At 43.0% G+C, this 24,967-nt stretch overlaps 2 protein-coding genes across 6 annotated transcripts in view; one reads left to right on the forward strand and one right to left on the reverse strand.

Moving 5' to 3' along the window:
* Position 1: 1 nt before the first annotated feature.
* On the reverse strand, positions 2-8,391 carry Akip1 (A-kinase interacting protein 1). Of its 5 annotated transcripts, XM_052201468.1 has the most exons (7): positions 8,293-8,391; positions 7,898-8,122; positions 7,704-7,738; positions 7,027-7,107; positions 4,716-4,829; positions 3,202-3,282; positions 322-447 (listed from the first exon to the last, which is right to left on the reverse strand). In XM_052201468.1, the coding sequence occupies exons 2-7, from the start codon at positions 8,114-8,116 to the stop codon at positions 417-419; spliced, it is 561 nt and encodes a 186-aa protein (XP_052057428.1). In that variant the 5' UTR covers positions 8,117-8,122; positions 8,293-8,391; the 3' UTR covers positions 322-416. The 5 variants fall into 5 exon arrangements, with proteins under 5 accessions (XP_052057418.1, XP_052057399.1, XP_052057407.1 ...); XM_052201458.1 differs by lacking the exon at positions 7,704-7,738 and having other exon boundaries at positions 2-447; positions 7,973-8,122; XM_052201439.1 differs by lacking the exon at positions 7,704-7,738 and having other exon boundaries at positions 2-447.
* Positions 8,392-8,473: 82 nt separating this feature from the next.
* The window catches only part of Dennd2b (DENN domain containing 2B), a 186,324-nt gene continuing 169,830 nt past the window's right edge, over positions 8,474-24,967 (forward strand). Inside the window, exon 1 of the mRNA XM_052201508.1 lies at positions 8,474-8,539. The gene's annotated coding sequence lies outside the window, so the exon portion shown is untranslated. The remainder of the gene's footprint in view (positions 8,540-24,967) is intronic.

A 24,967-nucleotide genomic window follows, 5' to 3' on the forward strand; every position in this document is an offset into this window, starting at 1 on the left:
AATGAATTCTTTATATTTCCAGTCTCTCCCTTTATTACCATAGTTAATACTTACTTGGAAAGCCAGCAGTAGAAGCTGTTCAGACAGCACCATTACATTATTGTTTTCAGGCACACAAAGATGGGGGACTTCTATAATTTCAGGTTAAAATGAGCTTGAAAGAGATCAACTCCAGTTCAAAAAGGCTGCCCTATTTCGGCCAGCATTAAAATCAAGATCGATGCATCATTATTAAGACAATTATAGGGTGGTTTTATTCTTCTTGCTACTTAAAGAGTGAAATGTCGGCAGTGACGGTCACCATCACATGGGGAAGACCAAGTCCACACTTTGCCCCGAGTCAACTGCAACCACATGTGTCTTCTTGGTTAAGGCACTGGAGCCCACAGTGACAGAATAGGTCCCTGGATAGACTTCTATGTAGAGGTCCTTAGAGATGTTCTCAGTCTAGAAGGAAAAGAGGTAAGGCAGTTTAAAGACAGACCTCAGAGCCATTTTAGCATCTGCCTTTGTATGACAGAAGTGGGGCAGATGGGCAGATAAGGGGTCCTGCTTTCAAGGCCAATCTTGGCCACATGATAAAAAACAAACAAACAAATTTGTTTTGGTGACTCTCTGCCATCTTTCTAAATCTGTGAGAATACCTACCAGACAAGCAAGCATGTGAGAACTTTGTAAATGACACAGTGTCATAGGAACATGCTGAATTATAAGACATCCTACAGGCGTGGCTGCTTACACCCTCTGGATCAGAGGCAGTCAGAGCTCTGTGACTTTTGAGGCCAGCCTACTTTACAGGGCAGCCAGGGTTGCATAAAAAGTCTGTCTCTTAAAAACAATAACAACAACAACAACAACAACAACAACACCCCAAAACCAAACAAAAAACAAAAACAAACAGACCAAAATAAAGGAAAAAAAAAAAAAAGGAAAAAAATGGCGCCGCGGACCCTGGGTGAAGTAGGGTTAGTGGAGGGGGAGGGTAAGAGCGGCTGCTGGGGATCAGAAGCAGAAAATGGCTCCTGTGGGTAGAGACTGGCAAGGTCTGCTGAACAATAAGAATGACTCTTTCTAGTCACAATTTGCTAGACTCCCTTCAGAGGAGGCACTGTCTCTCTCCCAAAGCTAATAATATGAATGGACACCCTCTGTCACGGAAGCCCTTCCTTGGAAGACAGGCTTTTTATGTTGCAAAGCCCTGAAAGCTGGCGTTGGTGAGACAGTATTCAGAGCTGATCTGAGTACACACTGTGGGCTGGGGCTAGACTTCACACCTGGATGGAATGTGTGTGGCTCAGGGCAGGTGCACTGGCAGGGCGTGGCCTTTGTTCACATGGTAAAAAAGCACAGTCACCACCCAGGAGACAGCAGGGAAGAATCTAAGTGCATCTGGGTTGAGCCAGGCATGGTGGTACATACATACTTTTGTTTGCAGCGCTTGGAAAAAAGAGGCAGGTGGATCTCTGTGAGTTCAAGGCTAGCCTGGTCTACCCAGAGTTTCAGGCTAGCCAGGGCCTGTCTCAAAGGAAAAAAAATGCATCTGGATTGCTATTATTACATCATGTCTACTCAAAGCTTGGAAGGAACCAAAGGCATTTTTTTACACTAAACACGGGAGACTACTGGTGAGCAAATTTTATAGCGGGAATAAGCTAAAATATTTGTGCTTTCATCCCTCCTTGCCTTGCAGACAGACTTTAGGTCAACATTTTCAAAATTTACTTTGTTCATACCATTTCTGAAAAGCTAAAGGTCTAGCACCATTTAACTGACATAGGAAGGAAGTAATGGCACTGCTTACCAGAGGTCAACCGTGAAAATACCCCGGGGCCTCGAATCAGCAGCCAAGGACATGCTCTGCTCTTCTCCACACACGGTAGCAGGGAGAAAGTGTGCATTTGTGTGGGGGGCTGGAGAGATGGCTCACCAGTTGTGATGGTTTTCTATATGCTTGGCACTATTTGGAGGTGTGGCCTTGCTGGAGTGGGTGTGGCCTTGTTAGAGTAGCTGAGTCACTGTGGGAGTGGTCTTTAATAGCTAGTCCTAGGTGCCTGGCAGTCTTCCACTAGCAGCCTTCAGATGAAGATGTGAAATTCTCAGCTCCTCCTACACCATGCCTGCCTGGGTGCTGCCATGCTCCACCTTGATGATAATGGACTGAACCTCTCTGAACCTGTAAGCCAGCCCCAATTAAATGTTGTCTTTATAAGACTTGCCATGGTCATGGTGTCTGTTCACAGCAGTAAAATCCTGAATAAGACAAGACACCAGTGAAGAGCACTTGTTTGCTGCTCTATAGAGGATGTAGGCTTGGATCCTAGAACCCAGATGGTGTCTTACAAAACCCTATAAATCCAGTTCTAGGGAACTTGACACCCTCTTCTGATCTCTGAGGGGCTAGGAACATATGTGGTGCACATACATGCAAGTACTCACACATACACGTTAAAAAAAGAAACTCTCTCTCTCTCTCTCTCTCTCTCTCTCACTGGAACAACAGGCCAATCAGAATTACCATAAGTAGCACCAAAGGGGACTCCCATGCCTAGCAGCTTGCTTTTGCACTAGAAGCAGAATTTTTTAGTTGCTAATAACTCCGGAATAATCTGAGTCCTGGCTGGCAACAAACTATATACAAATAAAAAGGGATTTATCACAGAGAAGTTCCTTTCCTCAGAGTTCCAGCTCTTCTAAGACCCAAACAAGCTCTCTAGAATCTAGACTACTTGCCCCTTGGTCCTGAAAGTGAAAGAACTCCTACCTATTTTATTTTGTTTTTTCTCCACAGAAACATTTCAAATGATGTGGAACCTGGTATACAACACGTACACATTCTGGAATTTCAGCAATGGCTGCATTTTACAAGCAGAGGGTCAGGCCCTCCTGCTGCTTTAACAGATGGTGGAATTCTAGCAGGATCCAAGGCCAGCCCAGCCGAGCTAGAAAGAGAGCTGTGAATACTTCACATTCTTTCCATCCACAACTATGTGCTAAGGCACCCAGAGCATCCCTCAAACCTCCAGCGAAGGAAAGGACACGGAGAAAACAGCACTTTGTACCAAACCAAAATCTTGTGGGTCCTCAAGTGTAACCCTTCCGATCTTAAGCCACTGCAGAGCCCACACAAACAGAGCCCAGGAAGCAATGGGCCACAGGCTGACAGAAAGGCAGTGGAGCCGGCACGCTGGGCTCTGTACTTACAGGCCAGGATAACTCCTGAGAATGCTCTGAGGTTTGGTAGATGCTTCCTGGACCAACAGATGTCTCTCTTCTGCAGTTTCTCTGTCAAGACAAATATTGATTAGAACTAAGATAAGCTTTGACCTCCAGAAAGCCAAGGCATTTTCTTTTATAAGGATTGTTTTGTATGCCCTTTCTCATCGGTCACGTGTTATCAGCGATCTGTTCGGTACACTTTGAACTGCTTTTAGTCATGCTTTCCTTACGTGGGCTTTGGAGTCTGGCAAATTTAAGACACGAATGGCCCCATGCCTGCTGCTTACGAGTAAGGTTCTCTAGGCTCACAGCCATGGTTTCCTGGACTGTAACATGGGACTCCTGGATGGAAGGGAAGATTGAGGAGCTAAAGTCATGATACTCATCTGACCCTCAGTAAGTTTTCTTTCCTGCTTCCCCAAGTGTTACCAGCAGGGAACAGGGATAAGGCCTTAGAGGCACCCCTTGTGTACATCACAGGAAAGGGCAACGACCGCTGCCACATATACACCTCGCGTAATAGCGCTCTCCTGGGACAGCTCAGGCAAGGGTGGAAAGGGAATTGCAGGACACAGACTCTGGTGCCTCTTCACATCCCGGAGAGGAACGTAAAGGGTTCTGGCGCCTGCAATGAACCCACTCGTATACCCATGCTCACTCCTGCCATTTTTGCTAAACCCCTCTACACCACTACCTTGAGATGACTGACAGGCCAGAAAAGTCAGGAGGTTAACTTAGGGATTTGAATCTGGACTTAAGTTATAACTAAAGGAGTTTAAGAAAAATCAGAACCAAAAAGCCTTCTTCCATTGAACAAACAGAACCGTTGGCTTTCAATGACAATGTGTATTAGAAGACAGAGGATATGATGAAGGGCCTCTAGCTCTTTAAGAGCAGAGCGCCATGTTTGGTTCCCTGTGCTCACACTGGGTGCCTCATAACGACTGGCTAACTTCATCTTCAGTGGACCCACTGTCTTCTACATTTGTTGGGCACCTGCATTTGGGTGCACATACCCATACACAGACACATATGTACACATGTAGCTGAAAATAAAGTTGTTCAGGCAGTCAATGTCACCCTGGCTGTCCTAAAATTCTCTATGTAGACCAGACTGACCTCAAGCTCTAGAGAGCTACCCGCCTCTGTCTCCTAATGCTAGGATTAAAGGCATGTACTACCAAAATAAAACCCTTAAAACAACCCTCTCTTGTATTCCCAGCTGTATGCAAAAATATGTGGTTCTTAAGCCTGCCTAAGAACCCACAGCCCAGGATTACAGGTTCAACTGAAGATCCTAGAGTGAAATAAATAATCTCAGGTTTCAGACAAACTTCTGTTTCTGGAAGTTCCCTGAGGCTGTCAAGTGACATGTCTGCTGAGCACTGTAATGCTGAGTCACACAGGCAGCTGATAAACAAAGTCCCACAGGGACTTCCAAACCAAGGTTTCAACCTCAAGACAATCCAGGTGCTACGTAGAATGGCGGAGACACATACTTGTTCTTGACTGTGCCCAGTGTCTGAGTACGCATGCATTTCCGGAGGCTTCCTTCTGTGATAACGGTTGACGTGGGTTGCCCCTCCTTCCTCTGGCGTAGAGGAGTAGTATTTCTAGAGAAGTAATATAAAAGAACATTTAAATATTTTGGCCAAAATTTAAGAATATGATACTTGTGCACAGTAAGGTTAAGGAAGGAAGCATGAGAAAAAAAAATTAAATGATCTGTCCTTCCCATAAGCCTAAGCCTGAGGGGGGCGAGGGGACAAGGACATTGTATTTGGCATGGCTTTGCTGCCATCTGCTGCCTCTGTAGCGCAAGAACTCTGACCAACTGAATAAAGGTAGGCCAGGATGCTGTTCTCTGCTAGCTAGGGTAAAGGTTTTCACATCTTTGCTTCAATGTCAATACACATACCCCTGCACTTCCTCCCCTGACAGAGTCAGATCAACAATTCTGTGTTTACTTTCTAGGTATTCAGACAAGGATGTGGGAAGAATGGAATAATTTCCTTAAGGTGAAGAAACACAGAAGCCTACAAAACATAAACTTAAAAGCCATGAGGCCTTTTGCCCCAGGATTTCCACAGGGGAGTGGAAGAAGAGAGATCTCTAGTTTAGGAATAACCCAAGAGATCAGAAAAGCTACATTCTTCTTGTTTAGTTCCGCCCTCATCTTCCAAGTTAACCTTAGATTTGCCCTGGACTATGAGTAATAAAGACATCCTAAGCCTGTTTGGAACATACTGTGGGGACAGTGTCAAAGGAATGTGATAAGAGGAAGGAGGATCTGGGGAGAGAACTCAGGACATGGACCTATGACTTTTTGAGAGCTGCTTTAACAATTGCGGAGCCAAACCCAGAACACTTTTCTAAATCTTCAAAAAGCCAAGAAGTTCTGAAGTGCCATTCCTAACAGGACTGAAGTGGAACATGAACACCAGTTTGCTAAGCCTCAAAGACAACTGCGATGCCTTTGACTGAACCATGTATCTAAGTTAATCATTTTGTAGCAGAGCTGAGGGTACAGAAGGTCCTATAACCACCCTAGGGTAAATATGAACATTAAAAATAGTCTCTGAACTTTTTCTCATTGGCTGAAATCCCATTCTTGGAAGCTAAAGAATGTTTGTAGAAGAAGCTGGCGGTGGATGTCCATGCTCCCTCTGCTCAGAGAGTGGAAGCAGGGAGATCAGGAGTTCAAGCCAAGGCTTTCTTAAGTAGCAAGTCTGAGGCCAGCCTGGGCTACTCGAGATCTTATCTCCATCAAAACAGAACAATTGGCAGTTTACAGATCTTAACATCTGAAGCCTAAAGGCATAGCGAAAACAATTCTTTTCCATTCCGCTTATACACCAATACCCTTAAAGCCAGGCTACTCCAAGGAAAGCCTGGTGACACTGAGGTCATGGTATTGTGATAATTTACTATTCATCTTTCAGTGTAAACCAAAGAAGTGATTCTAAAGCCTGAGGCTTTAGAAATCTGAACTTTACCAAAGGCCAAAGAACACAATGAAGGAAGTTTCATGTCCAGGAGTGTGTCACCAACTTCTCACTGCTTGGTCACATGCCTTAGGTGAGGCTTAAGAGTGACCACCTGGATAGCTGAATGTGACAGAACATGGTTTGATTCATGGAAAGCAGGTCCTGTCACTAGAAAACCACATTCCTGTACCTGTTTCACTTGGCCATCTCTATCACCAACTGTTTATAAACCGGTTGGTATAATCCAGAATATACCAGTGGAAAACCGGAAACTAAAACACTAAAGGTTAAGGCCTAACATACTAACATACAGGTGGTGATGGCACAGGTCTTTAATCAGGAGTCAGGGCAGATAGATCTCTGTGAGTTCGAGGCTGGCCTGGTCTACAGAGCAAGTTCCAGTATAAGGAAGGCTACACAAAGAAACCCTGTCTAGAGGGGGAAAAAATCCTAACAAACAGACTTGAAGGTTTTGATTCAGCACATTTTGAAAACAAAACAATTCAGGTGTGATCCTGAAGATTTGAACTTTATTTCAAAGGGAAAAGGAAACATCCTCAAATAACTGTGGGATTCAGCAAATATGCACAAACACTCCTTCACACAGCTGAAAACTCAAAAAGGATGAAGAGCATCTCTGGTTTGTTTACGGCTGTATCCTCAACAACTAGATTTAGAAAACGAGTCAATGTGTGCTTGCATTACCACCTGGCTTCCTTAACTCATAATCTGCTTCCATGAAGGACTCTAGGTCATGGGATAGAGGAGCACCGATTCTTCCCAAGCACAGATCAGGGTACAGTGTTAAGTCACAGTAACTTACCCCACACTGACTTGAAGTATAGTCCATGAATTCAGCCATGGTTCTGAAGGAAGCGCTGAGGGTTGGGACCCTTTCTTCTCTCTGTTTTAATAAATGGCAAGTCATAGGTGAGACCTACAAATCCCTACTGGAGAAGGACATCAATTAAGCAATAGCCCTTCTCACTTTTAGGAAAGCTTCTGCATGCTGAAACTGGTAAGAAGGATCTTGCTGAGAAAAAAATTCTAACTCCGTAAACTAGACGTGCAATTTAGTGCAGGAACTAAAATAATTGGTTGGCTAGCTTTACTTAATACTGAGTAGTGGGGAAGAACTGTTACTGGTGTTGATGATTTTTGAGACAAGGTCACCACATGTACACTAGGAAGACTTTGTACTTGAGCCTTAGTCCCGATCTCCCAAGTTCTGGCACCACACTAAGAATTGTATTTATTTACTTTAGACAGGGTCTCTTACTGAGTCACGCTTGATGGCTTGAAACTTGCGATGTGGACCAGGCTAATCTCGAGTTTAGAGATCTGTTGCTTTTGGCTCCTGGGTGCTGAGATTAATGGTGTGCACCACCACACCCGGTAAGAAATTTTATAAGTAAACTGAATACTACTATTCTTTTGTTACTCAAAAAGAATTGGGTCACACCGTGCTGGTACACGACACGACCCCTTTAATACTAGTACCTGAAGCGTAGGCAGGAGTTCCAGGCCAACCTGGGCTATATGAGACAGTGTTAAAAAAAAAAAAAAATCAAAGCAGTTTACAAACGAGTGTGCACTTTTTGCTGGGATGCGTTGTTTCTTTGGGATGTGGGAGGCTTCCTCCTGCCCGGTGGAGGCCAAGAATGACTAGATAGTCCCTAGGTTCCCGCCCTCACCTCTCCTAGGAGGCGCTGGGAACCCGGGACCGACCATCTTTCCTGGTAGGGGCCCTGGCGGTAAAGGACACCCACGCTGCCTCTGGATCGCTCAGGAGAATGCCAGTCCACTGCCCTCCTCTTGGCGCGCTCCAATACTTCCCTCCCCAGCCGAGCAGAGCGCTGTAGCGAGCGCCGGTCCACTCCGTTCAGAGCCGCGGCCGCCAGACAGTATTCCATGTCTCCCTGGACACATACACAGACAAGTCAACTCCGCCCGGATTCGGGCGGGAGGTTCCCTCGCAACCCCAAGTCCCCTTTCGCTAGCATCGCGTACTCCAAGTGAGGATGGACTAGAAGGCAGGACCCCTGCCCCTTACACTTCCGCCTCTCAGACCCTGGGCACAGCCCCTCACCCGGCCTGCTTCTTCGGGCGCACGCGCAGCGCTCACACGAACACGCCTTCCGCGTTCCCGCTGCCCTTCTTTCGCGCCAGTTGCTAAGCTAACTGCAGCGCGCCGTGGGCGGGGCGGGGCCTGGAGTGGGCGGGGCGGGGCCTGGAGTGGGCGGGGCGGGGCTGGAGGGGCACGTGGTGCTAGCCTTAGTCCGCTTCAGACGCGAAGCGGCGCTTGTTGTTGTTCGAGGACTTTCTCGCCGCGACAGGTCAGTGTGGATCCCGTAGCTTGTTGCGCTAAAAACATTAGTGAGAGTAGGTGCATGCAGCGGCTTTTTCGGTCCATATTCAGGAGTCTCGCCGCTCCAAAACCACTTTTGTGTGAGGAGGTGATGAGATTAGCGGAACATCGAGACTGAGGAGATAGTGCTGGGAAAAGGGCATCCTGTCAGAAGAACTCCCCAGGCTGGGGAAGGAGGCCAGCAGAGGCCTTGGGCCGTGGGTGTGGGGACTGGTATACTTCTTGGCAGGTTGGTGGGGGTTGCAGTGGAATGTGTGCGGGAATCTCATCATTCCCTTCCTGCAGCTTCCTCATTCCTCCCTTGGAAGGACTGATTCACACAGTTTTGTTTGAGGTTTATTTGTCTGTTTTTGACAGTCTCACTGTGCAAGCCACTCACTATGTAGACCAGGCTGGCCTTCACGTCTCTTCGGTCTTGGGATCTGTACCTACCATTCAAGCATTACTCACATCATTTTAAAGTAAGAAATCGGTCAGTAAGCTTTCATAACTCCAGGGGGCTACAGTGAAAGCCCAGGGTCTCAGCGGGAGTGACACCCCCTGGTGAGCATGAATGGGGAGAAAGTTCCACTTTAAGGAACACTGCTCAGTAGGGGGTGGGTCCCTCACAGGACAGGAATTCTCAGTCCTTAGGTAGTGTCAATGGATGGACTTGATAGCCACGAATTCACCTGTTTTAAATCTGTAGTTCAGTGGATTTTAATGAACTTTCAGAGTTGTGCCAAAATCATCGCAGTCCTGCCTTGGAATATTTAATTAACTGAAAATGCGGTGTTGGGCCTGAGAGGTGATTTGGGAGGGAGGCTCCGGAGAAACATTTGCCTTACAAGTCTAACTAACTGAGAGTCCCTGGAATCCATGCCAAAAGCCAGAATCTGTAGTGTGCATCTCTTAACCCTGCCCTCCAACAGTGACATAGGAGGTAAAGACAGGCAATTGGGTAGAACCCCTGGACTAGCCACCTTGAATTATCTAGTCTAGCAGTTCCAACAAGCAAGACCCTGCCTTAAACAACGTGGAAGGTGAGAACCCCCCCAAAGTTGTCCTCTGACCTCCACACACTCTCCTTGGCACACATGTACCACATTCACACAGATAAAAAAATGAATAGAAAGTAGTGTAGTTTCCATTTCTGGATGATTCTCACGCCTACTTCAGGACTTCAGTAACCTCTGTTCCAATTGCCATCTCCGTACGTTTGCGGTTTTCTGGCAATTCGTATGACATGTGGCCCTTTTGGACCAGTCACTTTCATTTAGATTACTTTGAGGCCCGTCTGAGTTGTAGTATATATCAGTACATTGTCATTCCTTTTTACGGATAAATAATATTCAGTTATGTAAATATACTATATTTTGTTTGTTCATCACTTGGAATTATTTCCATCTTGGGGCCTATTCTGATAGTGCATATAAGACTCTAGACAATTTCATTTCTCTTGTGTGGATACCTTGAAGTGAAAATTTTGAGAGTATTATAATTTATATTTACATTATATGAAACTGCCAAACTACTATTCGAAGTTGCTGTACCGTTTTATATTCCCACAAGTGATCAGTTTTCCTTATCCAGTCTAGTGTTTGCCATCTTTTGTATTGCAGTCATTTTCCTATGCCGTGAGTATGAGGTAACAGCTCTCTGGGGCTTCAGTTAGTATTTCCACAATGACAGGTGCTGCTGAATATCTTTTCTGGTTATTTCTAGTTGTTACGGTATGTTCTTTGCTGAGATATCTGTTCAAATCCTTTGTCTATTCTTAATATGGTTTGTGTGTAGTTTTAAAAAACGTATTATTGAGTAATACATTTAAATTCTGAATATAGGACCATTTATTAGATGTATGGTTTATAATATTTATATTATGTATTATATAAATAATATGAGCTATAATGTATGACATAATATGTATTAATAATGTATAATAGTATATAAATGTATATAATTTATCTAATAATATATAATATATTATCACAGTGTATTCTGTTCATTTTCTTTTTTTATTAATATTTTTATTTTCTATATTCTTTGTTTACATTCCAAATGATTTCCCCTTTCCCGGATCCCCCCTCCCCATATGTCCCATAAACCTTCTTCTCTCCATCCATTCTCCTATCACCTCCCTCCTTTTCTTCTCTGTCCTTATATTCCCCTCCATGCTAGAGCAATCCTTTCCAGGATCAGGACGTTCTCCATGCGTCTTCATGGGAGTCATTTGTTATGCGATTTGTGCCTTGGGTATTCAGGGCTTCTGGGCTAATTAATATTCATTTTCTTTTTAAATTTTTCATTGTTGGGGATTAAAATGCCCAGGGCCCTTTGCATACTGGTCAAGTGCTTTACTACTCAGCTATATCCCTAGCCCTTCATTTTCTTTGTGGGTGGGTGGGTGTGGGTGGGGGTGTTGTAAAGTGTGGTTCTCTGAGCAAAGCAGCCGCCATCTTCATCAGATCTTGCTTGCAAATGTTCACGTACCGTGTCTATGGACTGTTGACATTCCCTCCTAGAAGGAAGAGGTAGGAAGGATCATTGTACCTTTCTTTACCTGAGTCTCTAGCCTCTAAGCAGTGTGTATGCAGTTCTGCACTAATTGCTCAGGGGCCCAGGTCTCAGGGAGGCTAGAGTGTGTAAGCTGGGAAAGACAAAGGGAAGGGCCTCTTTCTATGTGGCTTTGAGGAGCCGACATCCAGGCCTTCTTGAGTGATAGCTTGTAGATTAGGATGCTGCTTATAATGCCCCCCCTCCATAAGCCCCACAAACTCTTTGATTTCCTAGAGTAAACTTCAACAGAATCATATTTTGGTTTGTTGTTGGGACCTTATGAAGAGGTTCTTCCCATTATCACAACAGTGTGTGTGTGTGTGTGTGTGTGTGTGTGTGTGTGTGTGTGTAGGTTATGGGTTGATTCTCGATGTCTTCAGTTGAGTTCCATCTTAAGATTTGAGACAGCATCTCTCAGTGAACCTGGAACTCACCAATTTGGCTAGAATAGATGGTTAGCAAGCTCTAAAAATCCTCTTGTCTCTGATTCTCCTGTACTAGTTAATGAATAGCACACTGCTATGTTTAGCTTTTATGTGGGTGCAGAGCATCTAGGGTGGTCCCAACTCAGTTCCCCACGTTTGCAGGGCAGGCATTTTACCTATTAAGCTTCTCCTCATCTTCCTTTAATTTGTTTTCTTTAAAAAAAAGATTTATTTTATATGTATCTGAGTGTTTACCTACATGGGTGCATGTGCACAGTGTATGTGCTGGTGACCACAGAGGCTAGAAAAGGACATAATATCACCTGGAACTGGAGTTATAGTGGTTGTGAGTCACCATGTGGATGATGGAAACTAAACCCCAGTCCTCAACAAGAACAGCAAGTGCTCTTAACTGCTGACTCATCTCTCCAGCCCCATTTCATTTTATTTAAAAAATGTCTTTTCTTCAAGACTTATTTTATGTGTGTGGATCTTTTGCCTGCTTGTATGCATGTGCATCAGAAGCATGCAGTGCCCATGGGGGCCAGTAGAAGACATGGATGTTTATCCTGTTTTTAGGCATGTACACCATGTGCTTGTAGTGCCCATGGAAGCCAGAAGAGGGTGTCAGATCTTCTGGGGCTGGAGTTACTGTCAGTTGTGAGCCTGCATGTGGGTCCTGGGAATAGAATCTGGGTCCTCTGGAAGAGCAGGAAGTACTCTTAACCACTGAGCCATCTCCCTACATCCTCTCCTTTCATTTTATTAATATCTTTTTGAAGCACCAAGTCTTAAATTATGATGAAGTACAGTTTAGTATTTTCTGCTATGGGTTGTGCCTTTGGTAGCATATGTAATTTTTGCCTAATTCAACATTTTTCTTCTTCTAAAGTTTTAGTATTTGAGTTTAATTTGTATATATATTTTATGGAGTATAAACTCATCTCTCTAGATATCGTTTGTCAAAAAGACTATTCTTTTTTTGATTAGATGGCATTTGTACTTTGGTCAAAAGTCAGTTGACTGTAAGTACACAGGAGTTAATTTCTGGTCTGTTCCATTGATCATATGTATGTAAGCCATTCTCTCTTTATTACTGAAGGTTTATGGTAAGTCTGGAAATTGAAATGTTTAAATATAGAACATAGTATACAAACTGTGTTCTGTACTTTTCAAAGTTGTTTTGATGTTCTAGGTCATTTATATTTTAAAAGATAGGTTAAGTTCTACATAAAGATGTTGCATTGTCGCTTTTGCTACCTTGTCTAAGCTAGGAAAGGACCACACCACCAGCCTCTGCCCAGAGAAAATTGGATCTGCGGATGAAAAACACAGACAGATACAGGCCGTTGTTCAGTTTCAACTTGCCTTATTGGCACAGTTTGCTGGGTATTATTAATCTTTTGCAGCTAGGATGCTCTCCTGAATACTCTTAGCTCAGCTCCCTAAATCTGTCCTCAACTTTAGTCGCTCAGTTACCTTTAGTCCCAGTTCAACATCCCATCCTTCCACTAGGAGAAGCAGCCTATGGTCGCTCTGCCCAACATCTCGAATGGCTGGTTGGTTTTTCTACCTCCAATCATGGCAGAAAATCTCTCTCTGTCCTCTCCTTGTATCTGTTTGCTTGCCTGTGGGGACCTGGAAGTCCCACCTATTCCTTCCTCTTAGCAATTGGCCCGTGGCATCTTTACTAATAGATCAAGAACCAATTGATCTTAGCATCAGAACTACCCCTACATAAAGACTTTAGGGGTTCTGACAGGGGTTGAGTTGAATTTTCAGGTCAGTCTGGGAAGAGCTGTAATCTAAATAGTATTGGAGGCACAGTGATGAAGAGGGTTTGCTGCTCTTCTGGAGGACCTGTGTTTGGTTCCTAGAACCTGCAATGAGCACCTCACTACTGTCCTCTCAGGGTTTCCACAGTCACTCATACGCACATGTGACACACACATGCAGGCACATACGCATATACATAAGTAAAAGTAAATCTTAAGAAAACATATTGGATTTTTGAATTCATAAATCTATATATATTTACTTCAGTTTTCTTTAGTTTCTTTTATCAATGTTGTTGGCTGATTGTATCTTTCTTTTCCTGTTGCTGTGATAAAATATTCTGGCAAAATCTAGAAAGGGATTACTGTGGCTCACAGTTTCAGGGTACTGAGAGGTCCGGCAGGCAGGCAGGCGATTGAAACAGCTGTTCATATTGTATACACAATCAGGAAGCACAGACTTGATTGATGATTGATAAGGAGTAACATTGGTGAGACACCGTTTTGTCTCAGTCCTCCGGTGAGTTGCTTACAAGACACTGATGGGATCTGCAGTTGAAATTTCATACCAGGCTGCATTAGATACCATACTCCCATGCCCTTATTTGGAAAATGTTCTGCAGGTAATCTGGGCTTGACCAGCTAACATCAAGCCTACTTCTATAACCCTCCCTGGGGCTACACTCCATTCCCATCCTGAGTGCAGCTTAGAGGATTTAATAAAAGCCTGCTCAGTACCTGATTTAATATTTCCAGGTATATTCTCTGTCAGTGATTTCTGGTGTTCAGCTAGCTTTCTCATTTTTATGGAGTCCAGGACCCAAGCCCAGGGAACGGTGCCATTCACTTTTAAGGTGGCCTTTCTGCCTCAGTTAACCTAATCAAGACAGTCTGTCACAGGTGTACCCATAGGCTCTTAGGTGATATATGTCCCATGCTTATATTCTGACATGGTGGCAAACAATATTAACTCTCATGATTTTTTCTTCCTTTCCTCCCTCACTTCTTCCTTCCTGCCTTCTCCCTTCCCCCTGTTTTTTTTTTTTTTGTTTGCTTGTTTTTGAAACAGGACCTTATGTAGGACACATACACACACACACACACACACACACACACACACACACACACACACACAGCCTAGTTTTAATTCTATGTATTTAGTTATTTTAGACAAGGTCTCATTGTGTAGCCCTTGGCTGGATTTCACATTATAGACCTGATTGGTCTGGAACTCAGAGATTTGCCTGCCTCTGCTTCCCAAGTGCTGGGATAAAAGGCATGCACCACCTTTTGTCTTGAAGCATAGCTGAGGTTGACTTTGAATTCAACATTCTTTTACCTACATCTCCTAAGTACTGTAATTACAACTGTATAACACCAGCCCCAGTTCAGTCCTGCATTTCTTGTAACAAGTATATTAAATATTTTATGCTATTGTGAACATAATAGTTTTCTCTTTTTCAGGTTACTTATTGCTAGAGTATAGGAATATAGTTGGCCTTTTCTCCTGTGACATTAATGAATTTATTAATCCTAGTGGGGGGCTTTTTGTGGATTATTTGGTATTTTCTACTGACAAGGTCAGATCATCTATCTGTAAAATTTGGCCTGAGGGCTTGGTGCTACACATGTTTAAATTCTAGCTGTTTAGCTGTCTGAAACAGGAGGATCAGAAATTCAAGGCCATGAACTACATTGCTAGGTCTCACCTCAAAATATAGACAACCAGCCAACCTTAACTTTTTTTTTTAAAGAGTCTCTCTATGTAACCCTGGTTATTCTGAAAGTCCTAATGCAGACTCCTGCTGGTATTAAAAGTGTATGTCACCATGCCTGCCTCAATCATATTTTAGTCAGGATTTCTGCCTCTGAATACTGACCATCAACACAGTGTTAAGTAGAAATGACAAGAGAACCTTGGTTCCTGGTTTGGAATCTTTTATTACTTATTATGTAGTGTTTGGAATTTCCTGAGTGCTAGAGATTCTAAACACAGTGTTCACCAGTGAGGGGCCCTCCCACCATACTACATCTCTAGGCCCTTGCTTTTTGAGCCTTATGTAGGTCAGTCTGACCTTGAGCTTGCTGTGTAGATCAGACTAGTTTCTAACATACAGTCTTCCTGCTATCGCCTCCCAGGTGCTGGGTTTACAGGGTTGCATCACCACCCTGTTTGGTGTTTGGTAGATGCCAGATGCTATTTGTTAGGTTGAGGAAATCTCCCCTCTAGGCCTGCCTAGTTTTAGTTTAGTCCTGGTCAACTAGTTTTGTTGACTTTTTTCTTTTTTTAATCATGAAAGATGGCTGGATTTTGTCAAATGCTTTTCTGTGCATTAATTGATCTGCCTGTGTGGTTTTATTTTTGAATCTATCAATATTAGTTTATATTTAGATATTAAACCAATTTCTCATTCCTAGGATGGATCCCACAACACTGTTTATACTCCTTTTATATTTTGCTGGATTTGGCTTGCTAATATTTTATTGAAAATATTTATTTCTATCTTCATGAGGGATTCTGATCTCGGTTTTTTTTTTTTTTTTTCACTTTGTGTCTTTGAATTGGTACAAGATTTTGGCCTTGTACAGTGATTTAGGAACTTTAATTTTCTGGAAGAGTCTCTGTAGAAATGGTATTATTCTTATTTGATTGAAAACATCAGTGCCTGAGCTTTTTCTTTGTGGGAAGATTTTTAATTAATTTGATTTCTTTACTTGTCTTAGATTTACTTATACTTTCTGTTCCTTTTTGAGTCAGTTCTCATACTTTCTAAGAATTTGCCTATTCCATTTAAATTGCCTAATCTGTTGACAGAAACTTATAGTATGACACTGTAATCTTTTTCATTTCTTTAAAACTCTGAGTGGGGCTGGTTAATGTGTCTGTCTCTGTCTGTCTCTCTTTTTAAGGAAAAGTCTGTGTAGCCCTGGCTGTCCTAGAACTTGCTATGTAGATTAGACTGGCCTCAAACTCCGAGAGATCTACCTGCCACCTGCCTCTGGATTAAAGTGGTATACTACCACACCCACCTCTCTCTCTTTCCTCCTCTCCCAACCACACAAAGTTTTTCTATGTAGCTCTGGCTGTCCTATAACTTACTCTGTAGATCAATCAGGCTGTCCCTGAACTCAGAGATCCACCTGTCTCTGCCTCCCTAATGCAGGGATTGAAAGAAAGGCGTGTACCACTAACCCCAGCACCTGTTCTTTTCTAATGGGGCCCTGCCAGCCTTTCTTCTTTTACCTTGGATGTTCTGGGAATGGGATGGAATTTAGGATGGGATCATCATCTTTGTGTATATCTTTTTTTCTAATGTCTATTCAAGTTCTTTGTTTTGTTTTTTGATTAGTTAAGATACTGAATTTTAGTATCTAGATATTCTGAATATAAATTTTGTATTAGCAAAATGCTGTAAAGATAGTTTCTCCAATTCTGTGGTTTCGCTTTTACTCTGTTGTTTAAGCTTCTCATGAAGTGTAGGTTATCGTTCCTTCTGTTCCTGTGCTTCTGTTTTGCTTTAAAAAAAAAAAAAGAAAAGAAAAGAAAGATCACTACCAAACTCATGTTTTGACATGTTTGTATTAGGTTTTCTTCTAGGAGTTATTTATTGTTTTAGGGCTTATACTTAGGTCTTCAATTCATACTGAAATAATTTTTTTGTATATAGAATTAGATAAGAGTCCAAGTTCACTCTTGGAACAAGAATGGCTACTTGCCTAAATTATATAAGCCATTTTGCATTGCTATAATAAAATAACAGAGATAATCAGTTTATAAAGATGAAAGATGTATTTTTACTTAGTTCAGTATATAAGATGTTAGCTACCTTGCTCTTGGGCCTGTGGCAAGTTGGGGGATATCTTGACAGGGAATATGCAAAGGAGCACTGTTCTTTTCTTTATGAGTGGGTTATGAAAGAAAAATTATGGAAGTTTTTTTTTTTCTGCAGGGTCCCTGTGCAAACACTTTTGTGATTAGAAGATGCAGTCAATAGTCTGAGAACACATTTCAATGATTAGGGGAAAGGTCCTTTTATCCAAACTGGCGGCCTATGAGCATCATCACAGCTGCCTGACAAGGGTTGGGGGAATGGGTAGCTTCTGCTATGCTAAGAGCTCACTTTGACTAGTTCATTGGGATTTACTGACTAAGACTTACAGTGGAAGCTGCAATCCTTCAGAAATCCTAGAGTTCCAAAACAGTTATATCTGACAGATTCTGCCTGTGCAATTATTGTCTACGTAGAAGGGATCCAGGTTGTTTCCTAGTCTTTCATCATACCAGAATCCTCCTCTTCGTCATGTTGAGGAGAAAACATGAAAGGTTCTACGCAGTTTCTTTAAGTTTTCTGTAGCTCCTCTGTAATAAGTAAGGCAGAGATGCCCTATATTGGAAGTAATGCCTGCTGGAACATGACCATGGGATGACGCCGAGGTGTGTCAGAGGTGCCTGGGGTAGGCTGAGGCCCAACAGGTACAGAAATGGATCCCTTGCTTGTGAGTTGTTTCTTGGGCTATGGGAGTTTTGTTCCTTATTGTTTCTGGGCAAGATTGAACATGAAGTTGGTTGGGACAGAGGACACTCCTAATGTTGGGAAGGAGAAAGTGACCATAGGTGGTTGGGATTGGAACTGCGTAACACAGATGGCCAGCAAAGGAAGGAGACAGAAAAGGGCCCGATGTATTTATGGAGCACAGCAGATTTCTTTGGTTGGTAGTAGCCTTCTCAGTCGTCCTCTTCCTGAAGCTTTAGTAAAGGTGTAATTGTTGGATATTCTTTCTGATATACAGTGGGGCAAATGGAAATGTACTGGAAAAGATTTTGGAGTGATTTGCTCTAGACCTAATCCTATGAATAACTTTATCTTAGTCTACGACTAAATTACTAAACCAGCTTAAGTGTTGTTCAAACCCATAGAAAAGTGGATGATTAAAAAAAAAGATAATGGATCCAACAGATTTTGAAATTTTTATGGTTATGTAAAAAAAAAATGTAAGAAAGAATTACAATTCTGGGCTGGAGAGATGGCTCAGTGGTCAGGAGCACAGACTGCTTGCTCTTCCAGAGGTTCTGAGTTCAATTCCCAGCAACCACATTGTGGCTCACAACCATCTGTAATGGGATCAAATGACCTCTTCTGGTGTGTCTGAAGACAGCTACAGTGTACTCATATAAATGAAATAAATCTTAAAAAAATGACAGTTCTACAGTGCTAAGGTTAATAAGAATTAGGTGTGGCGGTATGTATTCTAGAGGCAAAGGAGGAGGACCATGAGTAGAGACTGTAGAAGATTTGGATGGAAGGGAAACGAAAGAAAAATCCATAAAGGCGGGGATTAGGCTCAGTTGGGTGGAGTGCTTGCCTAGCATGCAGAGAGACTTGGGTTCGATCCATACTGAATGTGGTACACAAGCCAGTGATCCTAGCATTCAGCAAGTGAAGGTAGGAAGATCAGGTCAAGATCAGCTATGGTTGTATTGGGACTGGGTCAGTGACAATACCTCTTTTTGCCCACAAAAGAAGAAAATAAATTTCTTTCTTTCTTTTTTTGGGGGTGGGGTGGGGGGTGGGGAGGGAGTTGAGACAGGGTTTCTCTGGATAGCCCTGGCTGTCCTGGAACTCACTCTGTAGACCAGGCTGGTCTCAAACTCAGAAATCCACCTGCCTCTGCCTCTCAAGTGCTGGGTTTAAAGGCGTGCGCCACCACTGCCTGGCTGAAAATAAATTTCTTGAAAAAAAAATTTGTGTTGTATTGGGTGGTGCTGGCAAAAGCCTTTAATCCCAATATGCAGGAGGCAGAGGCAAGTGGATCTGAGTTCAAGACCAGCCTAGTCTACAGACGGAGTTCCAGAGCAGCCAGGGTTTCACAGAGAAACTCTCAAAATATAAAACAAACAAACAAAAAACCCAAACAAGCCAAGAAACAAAAAGTTGTTTTATATTTATGTATATGGATGTTTTACCTACATACATGCATGTGCACAGCATGCATGCCTGTTGTCTTTAGAGGCAAGAAGAGTATCAGATCTTTTGGGACTGGAGTTACAGACAGTTGTGAATCTGTCATGTGAATGCTGGGGATTGACTCTTCTTCCTCTTGAAGAGCAGCCCGTGCTCCTAACAACTAAATAGCTCTCCAGTTTAAGAAAAATAAACTTCTTTGTTTGTATTTAAAGATAGGCTTGTAATCTCAGCACGTGAGAAACTGAGGCAGGAAGATAACTGTGTAACTTCCAGGCCGGACTGGATTACAGAGTAAGATCTTATCAAAAAATAAAAGTATTGCCGGGCAGTGGTGGTGCACGTCTGTAATTCCAGCACTTGGGAGGCAGAGGTAGGTGAATCTCTGAGTTCGAGGCTAGCCTGGTCTACAGAGTAAGTTCCAGGACAGCCAGGGCTATACTGAGAAACCCTGTCTGGAAAAACAAAAAACAAAAAAAAAACAAAAGCAAACAAACAAAAGTATTAAATGCTGTTTCTAAAATATAAATTTCTTGTAAAACTATAATGGAAACTACTAGAAAAACAAGATTTAAATAACCATGACGGTTTCCAGAAGACATGTAGGCTACATGCGTGTTGAGCAGTGAGATTCACGTAAAGCTAGAGGCAAAGGGCAGCCCGTTCACTGCCGCCTCCCCAGCGGGTTCCATCACTCACGCGTTCTCAGTGCCCTTCTCTGGTCACCCTCGGCCAGATGCTGATTAAATCCAGTGCATTTATTTTGTGAGGAGCCAGACAGAATATTTTCACCCCAAAATATGAGGGTCTGTTTATCTCCATCTTCTGCAAGCATTTCCTGCCAGGGAGCTGACATAGAGCTTTGGCACAGCCTCGGGAAACTGTTTGCTTCTGTTTACCCTTTCCAGATCCAGCTTCCCTAGTGACCGGGGTGAGGGTCTTCTCCAACTCCTTCACACTTAGAGCTCCTTCATGGGACACCAAAGTGCAGTGCCATGCGTCAGAGTGATGGGGACCTCATCTGCGAGGGAAGATGTCTGCTTTAGTTACAGGCTAGGCAGAAGTGAGTTAATTCAGAAAAAGGTACTTGGAATATTCTTCTGTAAGATTTGAGATAAGTCTCAGGTAGCTTGATTTAGGGGATGGCAAGATGGTTCGTTGGGTAAGGTCCTTGCCACGAAGCTTGATGACCCGAGTTCAATCCTCAGGTGACACATGGTAGGAGAGAATGCACAAGTGTATACACTAAATGTAATTAAAAATTGAAAAAGATAATCAGACATGATGGTATATGTCTTTAATCTCAGTCCTCCAGATGCAGAGGCAGGTGAATCTCAGTGAATTTAAGAGTAGCTTGGTCTACGTAGCAGGTTCCAGGCCAAACGCCTACACAGTGAGATCTTGTCTCAAAAACAAAGTAAAAACTAAGGATCCTAGCACCCACATGTTAACTCACAACTAATGGTACTTCCAGTTCCAGGGGATTTGATGCCCTCTTATGGCCTCTGTGGGCACTGCATGCAGATAATACATAGACAAACATGCAGGCAAAACAAAATCAAAATAAAATCAAAATAAATCTTTTAAAAAAACTTCAATACAGATACAGAAAGACACAAGCCCTTACTCTTACTGTTAGTTGTGAACAGTTTCTGTTTTCTCTATATACTATTGCTAGACACACTTGCCATTACTTAATTCCTTTATCCTGCTGGATGCTCTAAAGAAGATTCTGCAGAATCTGCAGGCAGCAGTAGACATGGAAGTGATTGGTATGGGAATAGTGGCAAGAGAAGGAATTCATGGTGTGACTTGGAACAGAGGTCTGATGCCACACAAATGCTTCAGACTCTGAGAACATCTCTGGCCCAAACTCAGAACAAGGCCATAGGTTAGAAAATCCAGAGGCCTCCAAATGGCAAGAAGTAGTGCAAACAGCAGGTTTACAGGGAAAAAAAAGTAGAGGAGGTAACACAAACCCCAGTGGGAGGAAAATGGGGATAATATATCCAGTTTCGAGGCTCAGACTTAATTTCTACCATTAGATCTTGGCCACGGAACAACCTCAGCCAGGCAGCACCTTCTAGGACCCTGGCTTCATCATTGATGTGGGATCATGTGCATGCAAACGGACATGATTAACTGAGCCAATTTAGAAGACCCAAAGTAGGAAGGATCTAGGTTGCTGCAGTTGCCCAGATAGACTTCATTAATGAGAAAATAAAGGTTTAAACATATTAAGTAGGGCTGGAGTGATGGCTCAGTGGTTAAGAGCACTGACTGCTCTTCCAGAGGACCTGAGTTCAGTTTCCAGCAACCACATGGTGACTACAACCATCTGTAATGAGAGCCAATGCCCTCTTCTGGTGTGTCTGAATATAGAACTGTGTGCTCTCTACATAAAATAAATAAAACTTTAAAAAAATATTAAATAACCTGGGTCCTAAAAGATGACCCAGCAGGTAAAATACTTGGCTGCCAAGCCTGGTGACCTGAGTTTAGTCTCCAGGACCCACATATAGAAGGAGGTAACTAACTCCATCAGGCTGTCCTCTGACTTCCACACACACATGAGCTATATATGTAACCCAAACACACAGAGGGGTGTGTGTTAAGACAAGGTTTCTCTGTTGGCTGTCCTGGAACTGGTTTTGTCCTGGAACAGACTGGCCTCTAATTCACCTAGACCAGCTCGCTTTTTCCTCTTGAATGCTGGTATTAAAGGTGCTCACCACCATACCTGACCAAGAGAGTTTTTGTTTGGGGGGGGGGTGTGCATGTAGAGACAGGGTTTCACTATGTAGCCTGGCTATACTAGAATGCTTTGTAGACCAGACTGGCTTCTAACTTATAGAGATCTGCCTAACTCTGCCTCCTGAGTGCTGGGATTAAAGGCATGAAGACTGATTTAACTCAACTCCACAACTCTTAACTACCTCAATTTCTAGGACTTCTAGCTGCATAGAGAAAATGGAGACTAGGAAACCCAAAGAAGTGGGATGACACCTGCAGATAACTGAGCTTGGTTCTTTTTGTCAGTCAACAAACTATTAGCATCCTCTCAGACACTGAACTCAAAGTTGGGCATGGTGGTATGTAGTTCTGTGTTCCGCTTAAGCAGGCGAAACTGGAGTCGATAGACTGTATTTACCCTATGCTGCCCTTGGATGCTGGATTTATGGGAATCATCAGTGCACCACTCAGCAGGTCAGAGAATGCAGCCTTGGGTGGGTGGGTGGGGCTTCAGCTCGAGTGAGAAACTGCATATGCCAAAACTGGGGCTCCCTGACTCCTGGGCATCCATGGATACCTTGCACAGTTGGAACAAAGGGGGCCCGTGGGCCTGCGTGGAAGAGCCTGGGGCCAGGGGCATCCAGAGACCTCCGGAAGTGTAGGGGAGTTGGGAGTAGAAGGGGCCTGCGGGGTGGGGGTGGGAGGGAGGGTGGCGTTTCTGAGGGGGTGGAGAAGGGGAACTCTGGCTTAGCTCAGTGGTAGCAAGTCCTTAGAGCCCAGAGGGGCCTTCTGAAGGAGGCTTTTTCGATGGCATGGCCTGTAGGTGAAGGCTTTCTTCATGTTTCCCATGGAGGTTCTTGATGAAAGAGACAGTCCAGACTTATCTATACCGTTTAGGGACTGTTCATCATGGAAAATGGGTACATACTACTTACTCAGGATGGGCCAGAAATTAAATACCTTTTTTAGGAATGTAAAAAGACTGTCTGGGAAGGGAAGCTTATTGGTTAAGTTCTCAGGGTCCATCTAGATGCCTTATTAGCATGGAGAACTCTGTTCTGATCTACGTGACCCTTGGTCACGTCCCTTTGTGGGGAGTGTAGTTATGTGTTCTGGGCCAAGAATCTGGTGGAGAGCTGGGAGACACCTAACCATCTCAGATGGGTTCCAGGGTATCTGAACCCATTTAACTTCACCAAGTTTCCTGGCATGGTCCACTGCCTCACAGTGGTGCATACCTTTAATCTCAGCACTCTGGAGGCAGAGCATTGTGAGTCTGAGGCCAGCCAGGGCTACATGGTAAGACCTGCCTAAAAAGGATTGCTTGTGTGCGTGTGTCTGTGTGTCTGTGTGTCTGTATGTCTGTGTGTTCGCATCAATGCCTGAGGATGTGACTCAGTTGGTAGAGCACTTGCCAAGAGTACATGAACCCCTGAGTTCAGTTCCCTAGTACTGCACAGAGTGGCATACATCTATAATCACAGCACTTAGGTTAAGGCAGGAGAACTGTAGTTCAAGGTTATTTTTAATATATAGTGAGGCCAGACTAGGCTACATGAGACCGTTTCTCAACAAGACAAAACAAAATAAAACACCATTGGATTAGGTTCATGAATGATAAAAAAAAAAAATAACTGAATTGGAGCAGGAAGGAATGAAAGATCCACTCCACACTGAGACACAGTGCCCCATCACAGCTTTCAGATCAGCACAACTCTATAGACCTACAGAAATGTCTTAGAAGTAACCTAAGATACAAGGAAATCATTGACCCAGCTAAGGCTTCTGGAAATGGACTGTACATAGGAGAAATGAGCTATAAAAAGTATGCTTAAGTCAGCCATGAAACAATAAAAAGTTTAGGTAAGTGAAATTTTGAAGATGATGGAATCTAATTGATAATTTCCCTATGACTTAACCTACAGATAATCTCTCTTTTGAAAGGGTTGATTATATTGGCGATTATGCAGTGAAAAAAGCCTGTGATGAAAGTGTGGTATAGGACTGTGCTCTTTGTGGAGCAAGTTAAAACAAGATGGTCTGTAAGCAATTATTATCTTCATCAAAATTCCTAGCTCTAATGTTTTGGTTTCGATGGCCCAGCACGTATGCCTTCTCAAACAATTGGATGGATTTAAAACACGAGATGTTTGTGCTTATATCTTAACATAGCATCAGTTCAACAGGAAAAGGGGGTGGGGGAGTAAGATTTGGCATTAGGGCTTGGTTAAAAAAAAGAATAAAAATTAAAGTAAACAAAAAGCACACCAGGCCTAACTTGTGCATATGAATGATGGTCTTTATTCAGCCTTACAATGCCCATAGCAGCAAGGCTCCAGGCCAGAGGCAGGGTGTCTTTTCTTTACTCCTTAGTCACTTAACATCTCTGGAAAAAAATGGTCAGGAGTTGGCATGCTTTTGGCACTTGGGCGTTATCCACTCCAACATTCTCATATGGGGGGTACTTTCTAAAAAGATTTCTGTTTGCCTGTTTGTTGTTGTCGTCTTGTTTTCGATCTTTAAAAAAAAAAAACAAGTGTTCTGTGTTCTAAGGGAATTTTTGGGTGTCTGCTTGGGAAAGCAAGTGATTTGAAAACTGAATAAGCATTTTAAGTTCTGATTGATATATGTGCAAGTGACTATGAAAAGTGTTTCTTTGTATTAGATTAGAAAACTTGATTTAATATAAAACCCTTTTTGATTTAAAAATAATCATTAGTGTATTTTTGAAGTGTGTGTGTGTGTTTTTCTAGTGGATTAGGTTCCCAGTTACATTGTGTGTGTAATGATGGACTACATTGTCAGATGTTTATATTATGTGTTCATTTGAAATGCCTATAATTTAAGGCTTGCTAAGAACATGTACTTCTCTTCCAGAGGACCTAAGTTTAATTCCCAGCATCCATGTCAGGTAGCTCATAACTGCCTGTAATTCCAGCTCCTTGGGATCTGACACCTCTAG

This window comes from Apodemus sylvaticus, chromosome 1, assembly GCF_947179515.1.
Source record: "Apodemus sylvaticus chromosome 1, mApoSyl1.1, whole genome shotgun sequence".
Lineage (NCBI taxonomy): Eukaryota > Metazoa > Chordata > Mammalia > Rodentia > Muridae > Apodemus > Apodemus sylvaticus.

Bases quoted from the DNA above. Each gene is read 5' to 3' on its own strand.
- Akip1 (XM_052201439.1), bottom strand. From the start codon at position 8,116: ATGGAATACTGTCTGGCGGCCGCGGCTCTGAACGGAGTGGACCGGCGC. The intron at 7,108-7,897 runs GTGAGGGCGGGA...TTATTAAAACAG, and splicing joins CCCAGCGCCTCCTAGGAGAG to AGAGAAGAAAGGGTCCCAAC. The intron at 4,830-7,026 runs GTAAGTTACTGT...TTACTTCTCTAG, and splicing joins ATACTTCAAGTCAGTGTGGG to AAATACTACTCCTCTACGCC.